Source organism: Rhincodon typus, chromosome 31 (genome assembly GCF_021869965.1).
Source record: "Rhincodon typus isolate 14 chromosome 31, sRhiTyp1.1, whole genome shotgun sequence".
In the NCBI taxonomy this organism is placed as follows: domain Eukaryota; kingdom Metazoa; phylum Chordata; class Chondrichthyes; order Orectolobiformes; family Rhincodontidae; genus Rhincodon; species Rhincodon typus.
The window spans coordinates 10,873,017-10,886,113 of NC_063362.1; the positions used below are offsets into that span (position 1 = coordinate 10,873,017).

Genomic DNA, 13,097 nt, shown 5'->3' on the forward strand with positions numbered 1-13,097 from the left:
GTCATGTCTACTGAGGGGATAGACAAGGTGATTTATTGCAACTCAAAGTTGGGTCTGTCCACCAGCACAAGATCAGAACATTCACCAATTACTAAAATGAAATTGAGCAGATCACACAAACCATAATAAAACAATTTAGAATATAATAGCTTTACCTCTTTGAGTATTTGGGGAGGATATACTTAAGTTTCTGAAGATATTCAGTGCCATAGACCACAATTTCTTCTTCTGGATGGACTTCAATATTGACACTAGCCATGATCCCTTGAAAAAATTGCGTCCAGTTAAATCCCTGGAGATACAGACATGAAATCAAAGAATTGAGCAGTTAATACTCAGCAGGTCCGGCATCACCTGTGAAGAAAAAATCAGTTAACACTTTGGGTCCGGTGACCCTTCCTCAGAGCTGTTTTTTTTCAGTTTTTAATTGAGCAGTTAATACTTGTTTGTTCAATAATACCATAGAAGAGACTGGATATTAAAATGATACAAATTAGGTTCAGGTACCAATAATCATACCTGTCAGAAGCTGTACAGAAAGGAAAGCACAAAAAAAAAATCTATGGACAAGTTAAGTTATTCCATATTCTCACAAAGAGCCAATATCCTCACTTCTTTGACAGAAAGGCACAGTTAAACAAGATATCCAAAAGGTACAATGGTTAACACTGTGAAGTAGGGAATCATGAGCTGAAAATTACAATGATTTGTATCTAGATAGAAGGCTACATGGTAACTGAAGTATGCAGATGGGAGAACAACATACAAAGAGGACCAGTCAGAGACGAAGGAACCAATCTGAACATTACTGACAATTGTGGAACCAGACAGACAATTATGCAATCATTACATCTTTCCTTAGTATTAACCTAAATATCATGCCTGATATCTAATGTAAAATGTGTACCTACAGAAAGCAATCACTGAAATAAATCTACTCACATTGAGATCAAATTTCACTTGAAGCTCTGGAAGTGTCATTCTATTATAGAGTTTTGTAATATCGTGCCTTTCCTCTGGAGGTGCAGTAGCCTATAGAGAGAGAGAGAGAATCCGATTTACTTAAGCTTCTACCTGTGATAGTTTGTTTCCATAATGGGAATATAGGCAATTTACCTCCTGGAGATAACCTTAGGCAGCTCAATAGAGATCAGCATCACTCAATTATGAAGTGAATTGATAGGGTGGATGTTTCTACTTGTGGGGACTGTTCAAAATTCTGGTTCATAATCATTTGTCACTAATACATTGAAACAAGTATTTAGGAGAAACTTCTTTACCCCGTATATGGCTTTAATGTGGAAAATACTACCAGGAGGAATTGTTAAGGTTACCAACATAATGTCAGAGGAAGTTGAGGGAAAATAAATAATATAAGACCTTAGACCATAAGATACAGGAGCAGAATTAAGCTATTCGGCTCATCAAGTCTGCTCTGCTATTTGATCATAGCTGATATATTTCTTAACCCCATTCTCCTGCCTTCCCCTCATAACTCTCGATTCCCTCACTAATCAAGAACCTATCTATCTTCGTCTTAAATACACTTAATGACTTGGCCTCCACAGCCTTCTGTAGCAATGAGACCCTCTGGCTGAAGAAATTCTTCCTCATCTCAGTTCTAAAGCATTGTACCTTCTCTCTGAGGCTGTTTCCTGGTGTCTTCTACTAGTGGAAACATATTCTCCATGTCCACTCTATCCAGGCCTCTCAATATTCTGTATATTTCAATGAGATCCCCCTTTACCCTTCTAAACTCCATTGAGTAAAGGCTCAGAGTCCTCAAATGCTCCTCATGTGACAAGATCTTCATCCAGAGATTATTCTTGTTAACCTCCTATGGACCCGCTCCAAGGCCAGCACATCCTTGCTTAGGTACAGCACCCAGTACTGCTCACAATATTGACAGGCAAGATGAAGAGGGGTTGGAGGAGGCTGATTTGGAGCTATAGCACTTTCTGTGCTGTAATTTCTGCGGAATCCTAATCAAGCTGCAAAATCTCGCCTGGCTCTACTGGGTACCTGTGCAAAGTGACTTCTACATCATCACACTTGCCCACAAAAGCACAGAAATGCACAAAGCTAGATCACAAGTCAGGAGATTGGGCAGAATATAAAAAGCAGCAAAACTGACTAAAGGGCTAATAAATATGGAAAAACTACAGTATGAAAGAATTTTAGCTAAAAATATAATGACAGATGGATAGTAAGACTTTCTACAGCTGTTTAAAAATGAAGAGCGAACAAAGCCCGATAGAAAATGAGTGTGGGAACTAACTGTGAAAAATAAGGAGTTGGCAGATGAACCAACAGGTTTGCATCAGTCTTCACTGTCGAAGCACTAGAGAGGGTGCAGAGAATTTTTAAACAGGCAATACAGGCAAAGCTTGTTTATAAATATTGGGAAAAGATTGAGGCTTTTTATTGTTGAAGAAAATCAAAAGACTTACAGATGACTCAATAAATGAAAAATAGATTAAAAATATGAAAAGTTTTGATAGAGTGCTTACAAAAAGAATACTTGCTCTTGTGGGCAAGAGCATAACTTGAGGCTATTGGTAAAACATAGTCATCAAGAAATCCAACAGGGAAATCAGAAGAAACATCTCCACCCAAACACTGGAGAGAATGTTGAACACACTATTCCAGGAAGTGAATGGGGTAGACACACTTCAGGGGGAGTTAGCCAAGCAAATGGTTGAGAAAGGAATGGACGTTTATGATTGATTTGATTTATTGTTGTCGCATTCACCTAAGTACAGTGATAAGTTTTGTTTTGTGTGCGGTACAGGAAGAAATATGAGAATAAGATCTGCTGTAGACAGCTCGCAAAGAGTTACCCAGTGTCAGTGCCATCTTGAATATGTTTGGTTTAGCTTATGAGAGATGGGAGGAGGGTCTAGTGGAGCATAAATGGACTGATTCCACTGAATGGCCTTTTTCTGTGCTGTATACCCAATGTAATCCCATTAGTTAATTGATCTCAGGTAATATGGGAGAATCTCTACAATCATTCAGCCTCGGTAATTTTTTGGTTGATATTGTCTAATCTGCAGTCTCATTTCTTGCTCCTGATCACTACATCTCACCTTCTGATCTTGCTCAGGAGAGGCCATATGATATATGATGCCCTCAAGTATGCTTGCGAACATTCACAGGTTAGGTTAGATGTTAGCTACAAGACTGTTGACAATTGAAAGAGGAGCCTTTCAAGAACGGTTAGGGATGAGGGGAAGGGGAGAGAAAAAAACAAGACGACATGGACATCTAAATCTTGAGAAATACATTTTGTTTTATTTATGAATTTATGTATGTAATAGCCAGTTTATTTCTGAGTCAATGTTAAAAAAAGGAGGGTACATTGCACCATGATGCAGCTGGACTGACAAAACCTTCACACCTCATTAATCCATCAAAGTATGCAACCTGACCATCTGATCATTTGGATCTTATTCAAATAAATTGTTATAATAATAATAGTGAATCCAGATGCAGCTGTTTAATTGCACAACTAATCAAGTATAATTGAGCAGTATGCATGCATTTTGATGGCATAGAAAGTTTCCAACTGATCAACATATTGTAAAACTTGCATCTCAGATTTATCCATTCCTTATTTTCCATTGACTCCACTCTATTGTTTTATGATAGACTTATTCACTATTTCTTGTTTGAGATATTTCATTCATAAATCTCTGGTTTTGTGGTAGCATTCCTGCCTCTGTGTGAAGACTGTCCTGAAGGTGACTGAAAACCTCAGTTAATGTGTGGTCAGAATCCAGCAGCATGTGTGCTGCTGTATCCAATACGAGGCATTAAGGAAGAACACAACAGAAGGATGGACATGTTTTCAAGGAGAACATGAGCCAGGACCAAACAAAAACAGAAACTGCTGGAGAAACTCAGCAGATCAGGCAGCATCTGTGAGGAGAGTACAGCATTAATGTTCTGAGTCCAGTGACCCTTCTTCAGAACAAAGTCCAGCAACTTCTGAGGGGTCACTGAACACGAAACATTAACACTGTTTGTTGCTCTTAGATCCTGCCAAAATTGCTGAGTTTCTGTTTCTGTTTTTGCTTGTTTTAGATCTCCAGCATCTGCAGTTCTTTACTAAACAAAAAAACTAAAAAAACTGCTAATAATGGAAATCAGAAACAAAAACCGAATTTGCTGAAAAAACTCAGCAGGTCTGGCAGCATTTGTGGGAGGAAGCAAAGCTAACAGTTAGGGTGTAGTGACCATTCTTCAGAGCAGTTCTGAAGAGGAGTCACTGGACCCGAAACATTAATTCTGCTGTCTCTCCACAGATGCTGCCAGTCCTGCTGAGTTTTTCCAGCAATTTCCACTTTCGTTTCTGCAGTTCATTGTTTTATTATAAGAGCTAGGACCACATGCTTAAGGAGAATGGTACAATTCTTCAACGCAATTGTGTACTGTGCTTCCTGTTCATCATTCTACCTGCATGGAAAAGATATAGAAATCTCAAATACTTACATTTGCCAAATCAATTTCAAGCTCCAGGACTTTTGTCATTTCTTCTTTAACAAAAGTGTCATTTTTTGTCACGTTTCTGTCTTCCCTGATCATCTTAGCAATTATGATCATAAATTGCAAATAAGCTTCACGCACCTTTATAAAGAGCAACACCATTATATTCAGGGAGCAATTTATCTGATTGATACAAGCATACAGGTTTTTACATTTGTACACCCTTTTACTGTGGGGTAAATGTTTGCCTTTTACACTTCCAATACAATGAAAATGCATTTATCTTTTATCCATTCTTGGGATGTACAAAACACTGACAAGGCAGAATTTATTACACATCTGCAGGTACTCTGAGACCAATTAAAGTCAGCCACATAATATAGAACTTGAGTTACAAGTAGGTCCTTCAAGGTAGGGTTCATAGGTTAGTGGATTTATGAGTTTTTATGACAATTTCATAGTTATTTTCTGGTGCCAGAATGAAAATTTGCAGATGTTTTGAATTCTGTTCACAACTTGGTAAAAAGGGATTTGAACTCAGAATCTCTGTCATTAATCCAAAACTATAATCACTGGGCTATTGTACCCAGCATATTAGGACATTGGGCACATGTCCAATATTCTGCCCCATTTTAAAAGTTGAAGCCATAAATCAGACGTATTCCTGAGTTCCAGCGTATGTTGCCTGCATAGTTCGGTGCCAAAAAGGCTAAATATGAATGTTTACCTTTCTGCACGAGCTAACAAACTGAAGAGACTAGAGGTGAACAAGAGTGTTGTCTTCGGTTAGCTTTATTAGTCAGAAAACAAAAGTGGTGATTTCCTGAGAGATCTTCTTCAACCACTAGTTTGAGGAATCAGTCCAGTTTTTAAAAAAAAGTTGTAAGATAACTGCGTAATTCCTTGAAATGAGACATGTTTAAAGGGAGGAAAAACAATAGTCGAAAACTCATGAATGTGTGGAAATAGATAGTAGATTGCAACCAGTAAGAATCCATGACATTTTCTGTGTAGTCAGTCTCAGAGCTCACCCTCTTGTAGTTTCCATTTCTGAAATAATAATCTCTGGAAGGCATCCCCAGATTGGGCTGATCAACCTGCAAGAGTTACAGGCAACACATTAAACGCAAGGCTCGCATTGATGTAAACTGATTTTTGCTTCTCTAGAATAATATCCAAGAAATTTGACACCAACAAGAAGAAAGGATCCCACTCCTTCTACCATTGACTCATTGTGGGGCAGCATTGCGGACTATCTACAATATTCACTGCAGCAGTGTACTAATGTTCCTTTGACAGCACTGGTTTAAAATCTACTAATGACATTCAGGACAAAGCAGCCTTCTTTGTTGGAACCCCACCTTAAACATTAATTTCCTACATCACTAATTCACAATGAAAGCTGTGCAACTTGCAACAAATCACCCAGGCCCTTCCAACAGCACCACTCAAACATGTAACCTCTACCAACTAGAAGGATAAGGAAAAGGCACATGGGAACACCACCAGCCACAAATTCTGCTCCACATCACACAGCATCTGGACTTGGGGACTATATTGCTGCTCCTTTACTGCTGCTAGGTCAAAATCCTGGAATTTCCTCCTTAATGTGGATGTGGTGATACCACATGGACTGCAGTAGTCCATTGCTTTCTGAAGGGCAGTCAGGGATGGGTAATAATCCTGGCCAATATTCCTGTTTAAGAATAAAACCATTGATTCAAGGATACAGGAATGGGCACTTCCTTGAAAATTGCTAGTCATTCTCCAGCCATTCATTTTAATGGTTGGACCTTTGTTGGGAACGTGTCCTGGGCTCTCTGACAGATGATAACGACAATGAGTGACATTCCTAGCTGGCAGCATGGATTCACAACATGACAACATAAAACATTTGGGCACATGAGCAACCTGACTATGTTTTGCACTGGTGGCAATTGGAAGGGTGTTAAATCCAGTTTCCAGCTTGCAGATCACAAGGTGGCCCCATGAGCAGTACATTCAGGTGATTCTCGTGAATTCCCTGTGCCCTAACTCATCAGCAAATGTAAATACATGATCTCTGAAAAGTTAGAATATTTTGCAAAGTGTGAGAAAATGTATTTTGATTAGAGATTCCTGGTGGCCAATATTCACCATTAGAAACACGAGGTCAAAATGAAGAAAAAAAACTCAGGTTGCATCAAATAATCTAGTTGAAATTCATATATTCAAGGAATAATCACAAGTTCAAAAATTTAAACAGATAGTTGATGCTTCTATGAATGACTGATAAAGGATATGAAGTGAATCAAGCACCAATCATTTGGAGTGACAGTTACTCATGATGCATGTTACTATCAAGCATTATGCCAATGCAAAAAAAAAGCTTTAAATGCTCTTTTAAAGTATTACATTCTCTTAGATCCTCAAGTGGCAAATTTATGGTACCTACATTTGCATACAGAGGATTCCTTATGTGCCAATGTTACATAGATTACCTCCCATCTATGCAGCAAAAGACTATTCAACACCAATGGCTTAAAGTGGAAATGGATGATATTTTGCTTACATGAATGATATGTTTACTCGAGTTTCTGTCATCAGTCCAAACAAACATCTCCACAATAACTCTCTTGTTGTAATGGGCATTGAGTTGTGGTAGGATGGTCTCCAAACTCCAGTCAGGCTCTGAAGAGACAGAATGAAAGCAACACCTATAAATTTTGGAGAAAACTTTTCACACAAGATAGCATACGTGGCGGGCTCCATCTGAATCCACCTCATCCAATAAGCATAGAAAAAGTAATCTGCATCCCTCCCTCGCTTTAGCAGCAATGGTATCGATCACGAACATGGTGGGTTCAGATAAAGAAATGCCATTCTGGTGATATCTATGGCCAACAGCAAGAATGACTTGTGTCTTGAACATTGTAAAATATTCCAAAGTCCTTCACAGGAACATTACCAAACAACAGGACATCATCCAACAAAATTTGATGTCAAGATACCTGAAGGCAATAATTACTGGAAGTACTCAACAAGTTCAGAGTTAATATTTCAGGTCAAGTTGACAGACTGAGGAAAGATAGAAGTGAGGTTTATTTTTAAAAATTAATCTTTCACAACATATGAACATTGCTGGCTGCACCAGCATTTATTACCCATCCCAAATTGCCCTTGAGGATGGGTGCTGACCATCTTCTTAAACTGCTGAAGTTCATGTGATGTCGGTATACCTACAGTGCTGTTAGGAAGTGACCCAGCGACAGTGAAGGAATGGAGATATAGTTCCTTGTCAGAATGGTAGCTGGCTTGGAGGGGAACATTTTATCTGGTGGCACAACTAAAGTTGGGAGAGTGCACTGTCATCCTTTAGTCCCATTAGTTCACTGAATACAACATATATTTAAGTGTTTTACCCAATTCCCAATGTGGCCAAAGATATAGTTTATCTACATATTAGTTTCAGAATATAAAAGAAAAATACACAGCAACCACATTTCTTTAATAAAGAACAGAATTATTGGTTTATTATAACAAGATATACTCAAAAACGCAAAGCTGATTAACAGTTTGAAATATAGAAATGGAAATATTAACTCTTCTAACTAATCTAACACACACGTACACGTATGTACTGGGTTTAAAAAAAACTTTCTCTGCACAATTTTATAACAATATTTTGGCCAAATAATTGTTAATTCTTGAAGGAAAAGGATAAGATAAATTATGCCTTTTGTTCTGGTGTCTTGGTACACAAAAATGGTGGCACCAGACATGTGCAGTTGTTGCTGGTATGATTTCAGAAGCAGTGTGTATGTCAAGCAGGTATCTTCCAAATGTTTGCTTCATCAGAATTTTCAGTTCTCACACCGGGCTCTCAAAAGGGTTTCTTAAAACATGCGAAAAGAACAGGGAAGTGCCCTATTAGCAGGCTACACCCCAATTGACCTTTCCAAACAATGTCCAAAAAAACTCCTCCAAAACTCTAAATGGTCATTAACTCCGACATGTCACTTCTCTGTAAACAAGTCTGTTCACATAACATAACTGTCTCATCCAGCAGTTGTTACTTTAAAAAGTAGAAAGTGTCATTCAAATAATCTTTTATTTAAAAAAAAAACAGAGGTCCAGACATCTCCTCAGTTTTTCAAGTTAATAGAGGAATATGGGAAGTCTGCTAGCAGGGAGCCAGAATAGGTCATCTTGATTTCACACGGGCATAGATGAATGTTTCAGTGACAGATAACTATTAATTTTAAATCTAGGAAAGGTATTAATGGTCATGAGATTCAGACGAGTAGACGGAGCTAAGTTACAGATCAGCCATAGTCTCATTGAATGGTAAAACAAGCTTCAGAGTCTACTTGACCTCCTCCTGTTCCATGTGCTTTTTTTAGGTCGAACCTGCATGGCTCCAGTTTTCCCAATTTCAGTTTGAGATGTTGCTGTTCAATCATTACCAGATATCGCTGTATGACAAATCAGAGACAGTGGAGGCATTGAGAAAAGTTTCAGAAGATAGCATAACCTCTACAAGCACTTTAAATTTGTCTAAGTAGCCAAATGGCGCAATGAAAATTGCAGTAAAATGACTCCCAAACATTTACAGCATATTAGCCTATTGCAGATGAGAATCCTTTTAAATCAATTTAGAACTAGCAAGTCCTAACTTGCTTGTTAGGAGGTTGAGGAAGTGGCAGTGGCAATGCTGATTAAACTAAAGATTCCTCTAGGGAATATGGCAGTCACCCTGAGATAACACACAAGGACATAATTCAATGTATCAACTGAAGGATTCGACCACTAACAAGCACCCCCTTAGTAATGTAGTGTAGAGACAGCCCTAAACAATATGCTCAAGCCTCTAGTGTTCAAACTCACCTTTTTTTCAGAATCATAGGTGAAAGTGTTACCACAGAGCCCAGGCTAATGCACAATGGTGACCTTAATCCATACGGCACTAACAGCATTGACAGAGAGAAAGGTGTCTCAACTGAGTGATCTGATGAAAGGATCAAATCTTTAAAGAATTTGAAACATAGTCATTAATCAGTGTCGTCATTAATCAGTGCCTGCCAACCTAACCTCATGCTCTCTCCCTGGCATCTCTGGACATGGCATCTGTGTACCCTTCTTCTTTTCCAGAAATTGTTGTGGAAATCCAGGACAGACCTGTGTCACATAAATGGCAGTTACTCAGTTGGTGTATTCTTAGGATGGATCTCACAAGTTGCTATCAAAACTCTAGTCAGGCATGGCATTGTATGGTGTCTTTATGGCCAGATGCATACACAGCACCTAGAGAGAGAGCGTGAACAAGACAGAAGGGAAGAAAGAATTTGCGTCTTGATGAATGCAATTCTTTGCAAGGGTTACTTTCCTCAGTAAGAGCTGGATTCCAGTACCATCCTATTAAGGGCTTAAATGGCAATAATAGAAATAGCTAATGCCAAGCTCAAAAGAGTCTAAGCTCTCGAAGCATTTAAAAGTAGATTTAGAATTACCAAAATTGGGGATTTGTTTGAAAACTGTTGCATACCTTTCGTGGTACCCCAGTCAGATGTGGCAACTGGCCATCCTCCAATTTCATCCAACAGATTTAAGAGTGGCTCAGAGTCCCTTTCCTCAATTAAACCTGTGATAAAAATGAAAAGGAAGACTTGCATTTATATATCACCTTTTACAACTACAGGCTGTTTAAAGCAGTTAAAAGCCAATTAAGCACTTTTCATAGAATTATAGAATCTCCACAGTATGGAAGCAGGCCATTTGGCTCAATTAACCATTGAAGCAGTTAATATTATAATGTCTGAACTTACTCAGAAACAAGTAAAAAAAGGCTGACTGTTTCTTTCAATCACAATTTCCCCCTTTCAGATTAATATTAAAGAATTGAGACTTCCACTCTCAATTTATGCCAAAGGGAACATAAAATTCGTGAACTAACCTTAAAAAAAAAGCAATCTCTTTTAAGAGGCATAATCACTATATTGTTTCTATAGTTTATTTCCACGTGATGCTGGTGGGTGTTGAAGTTTGAAGTTCCCACAAATTAACCTTTGTGCAGAAAAGGTCCCAGTGATTTCTGGTGAATCCATAGTATTGTTGTTTTGGGAGTCCCATTGCAATGTAACTGCGATAAAACATCAGTAACAAGTCCAATGTTTCATTGAAGCCAATAACTTTTGTATTTGCAGATGTATTCAGCAAAACAAGAGATGCTTGTTTTCTACCACATTTTTTAATCTGTCTTGTAACTCCTTCAAACTTAGAGAGAGGATTCCAAAGCTCCTAACATTGCTTCAGCAATGAGACACTTTTCCCACCTTCTTTGTTTTAATATCCTTTATTTGGGAATGTTATTTGCCCCAGATTCTTTTACTCTTCTAAACAGACCTACTGAGGTCGTACTCACCTGGGATAAAATTCTGCTTTGGTGAGGGCACAAAATTGAATGGTATGAAATTGGTGACGCGTTACACACGCCATCAGAGTTTACCTTTACGGGGTATGTAGTGGCAGGGTGATGAGTTGGGGCATTTGTTTAGCACCTATAATGAGGGAGTCATGTTTGACTGCAAAGACCTTTTCAACACTGATCCACAGCAGGCTTGCAGAGTCAATTGTTTTCCTACACCAACCAATTTTCAGCTCTGCCCCCATGCCTTTGACCTTAATCTTCAAACCATAAACTCAAACACAAGCTTAACTTAAACTTCTGTCCTCATCACAGCAAAGTACTGCAAGACAGCTTAAAGAAAGGAGAGGTCTGTTGGCAAGATTATATACAAAGCAGGAATGGGAATACAATTCAAGCAGAAGGTAAATGAGGGGCTGGAAATATAACTTTTGAAGAGGGATGGGAATTAGTGATATGGGGGTTTCTATTCTGCAACCAATGTTAGAATCTGGAGATGTGCAGGCTAAATGTTCTGACAAGGATGAACTGCAGGAAGAGAAAGGGGTGCACAGTAGTTAGCACAGCTGCCTCACAGCGCCAGGGACCCAGGTTCGATTCCAGCCTCGGGCGACTGTCTGTGTAGAGTTGCTCATTCTTCCCGCGTCTGCGTGGGTTTCCTCTGGGTGCTCTGGTTTCCTCCCACAGTCGAAAGATGTGCAGGGTAGGTGGATTGGCCATGTTAAATTGCCCATAGTGCCCAGGGATGTTTAAGTTATGTGTGTTAGACATGGGAAATGCAGGGTTAGGGGAATGGGTCTGGGTGGGATGCTCTCTGGTGGGGCGATGTGGGCCGAACGGCCTGTTTCCACACTGTAGGGATTCTATGAAGCAGAAAATGGAGACACAGAGCTGAAGCAGGCTGCAGAGATGTTGGGGCCAAGGTAGTGGTGGAATCTTTTAACCAAGTTGGGGATTTAGAAATCAAAGGGTGGAGATCGAACCAATGAAGATCAAGGACAGCTCCATCTAGTAACATTAAAAAGTCATCAAAAAAGCATGATCTTCCCTTGGCTTTATAAACAGAGGTGTGGAGTTAAAGAAAGAGAGCTATGATATCTCTTTATAAAATCCTGGTTTGATCCCAATTTTAGCAATAAAATTATTCTTTCCCAGATGTGGCATTCTTTGCCAATCTCTAATTGCCCTTTGGGTAGGTGTCGGTGAGTGAAATGGCTGTGACCTATAGTGCTGCAGTATGACCCAGCTTGCTTAGCTCACCATTTTCAGCAGGAGCTACCAGCTCTCAAACTAGCAGCAAGAAATTTACTTGATCCCACCCTCCAGTTTTACCATTGCCCATATCTGATCAATCTTCATGACTCTCTGTTACCTCTGCTGAACTCAGACAGTGGAGATTTGACCTTCCACATCTGTGTGCTTAGTTCCACATGAGACAGTGCATTTATTCATTGAGCCACTGGAGTAAGTCTAGACACGCATATACTTTTAAGCAAAGAAATGATTTTAAGTTCAACTCACTGCCATTTATGCAGGATTTATACAGCTGTTTAGCTTTCCTAAAAGCTTCACGGTTTCCATCAACTGGCATTTCTAAAACACCTAAAAGCACAGAGAGGAAGAATAACAGCTGAGTTAAATATGACTGTTTTAATTGAAGGATCAAAGTGACCTTTAAAAGCATCAGGTCTCTCTTCTGGATCTACATCTGTGTATCTCACAAATGGATACCAATTACCAAATAAAACCATTCCTGTTTTGTGCTCCTGACATTTATGGGTAAACTTTCTGTAGACTTTTCCATGGAGTGTAATCATTGGATCTCTCCTTTCATATCAATTGCCGCACAAACCAGAATAAGGCCATGTCAAGAATATTGTGGAAATAATTGCCAAGTACATCCACGTACAGAGTCCATTGGGAATGTGTTTTGCACAAGAGAAAATCGTTTATGTAGAATGGAACAATTTTGCAGTTACTGTTTACCTTATCAGCCCAAAATGACAGAAGCAAAATACTACAGAGGCTGGAAAGCAGAAACATCACAGAGAATGCTGGAGAAACTCAGCAGGTCTGGCAGCATCTATGGAGAAAGAAAGCAAATGGAACCCTTTTTATTGCACTTTGTCTGATTTTGCTCAGCACTGAAGTCTGTAAAAAGATGGATATAAAAATGACTGTTAATCAGAACTTGCGAGTCCTTCAC

At 39.0% G+C, this 13,097-nt stretch overlaps 1 protein-coding gene across 4 annotated transcripts in view; it reads right to left on the minus strand.

Annotated features, from left to right (window-relative positions):
- mmel1 (membrane metallo-endopeptidase-like 1) overlaps positions 1 to 13,097 on the minus strand; it is a 64,929-nt gene that overhangs the window by 40,578 nt on the left and 11,254 nt on the right. For all 4 annotated transcript variants that reach the window (XM_048615116.1, XM_048615114.1, XM_048615115.1 and 1 more), the window contains 7 exons: positions 12,413 to 12,493; positions 10,013 to 10,108; positions 7,040 to 7,158; positions 5,520 to 5,585; positions 4,495 to 4,629; positions 943 to 1,032; positions 156 to 292 (listed from right to left, as the gene is read on the minus strand). In XM_048615116.1, the coding sequence (XP_048471073.1) occupies positions 156 to 292; positions 943 to 1,032; positions 4,495 to 4,629; positions 5,520 to 5,585; positions 7,040 to 7,158; positions 10,013 to 10,108; positions 12,413 to 12,493 (724 nt within the window). The remainder of the gene's footprint in view (positions 1 to 155; positions 293 to 942; positions 1,033 to 4,494; positions 4,630 to 5,519; positions 5,586 to 7,039; positions 7,159 to 10,012; positions 10,109 to 12,412; positions 12,494 to 13,097) is intronic.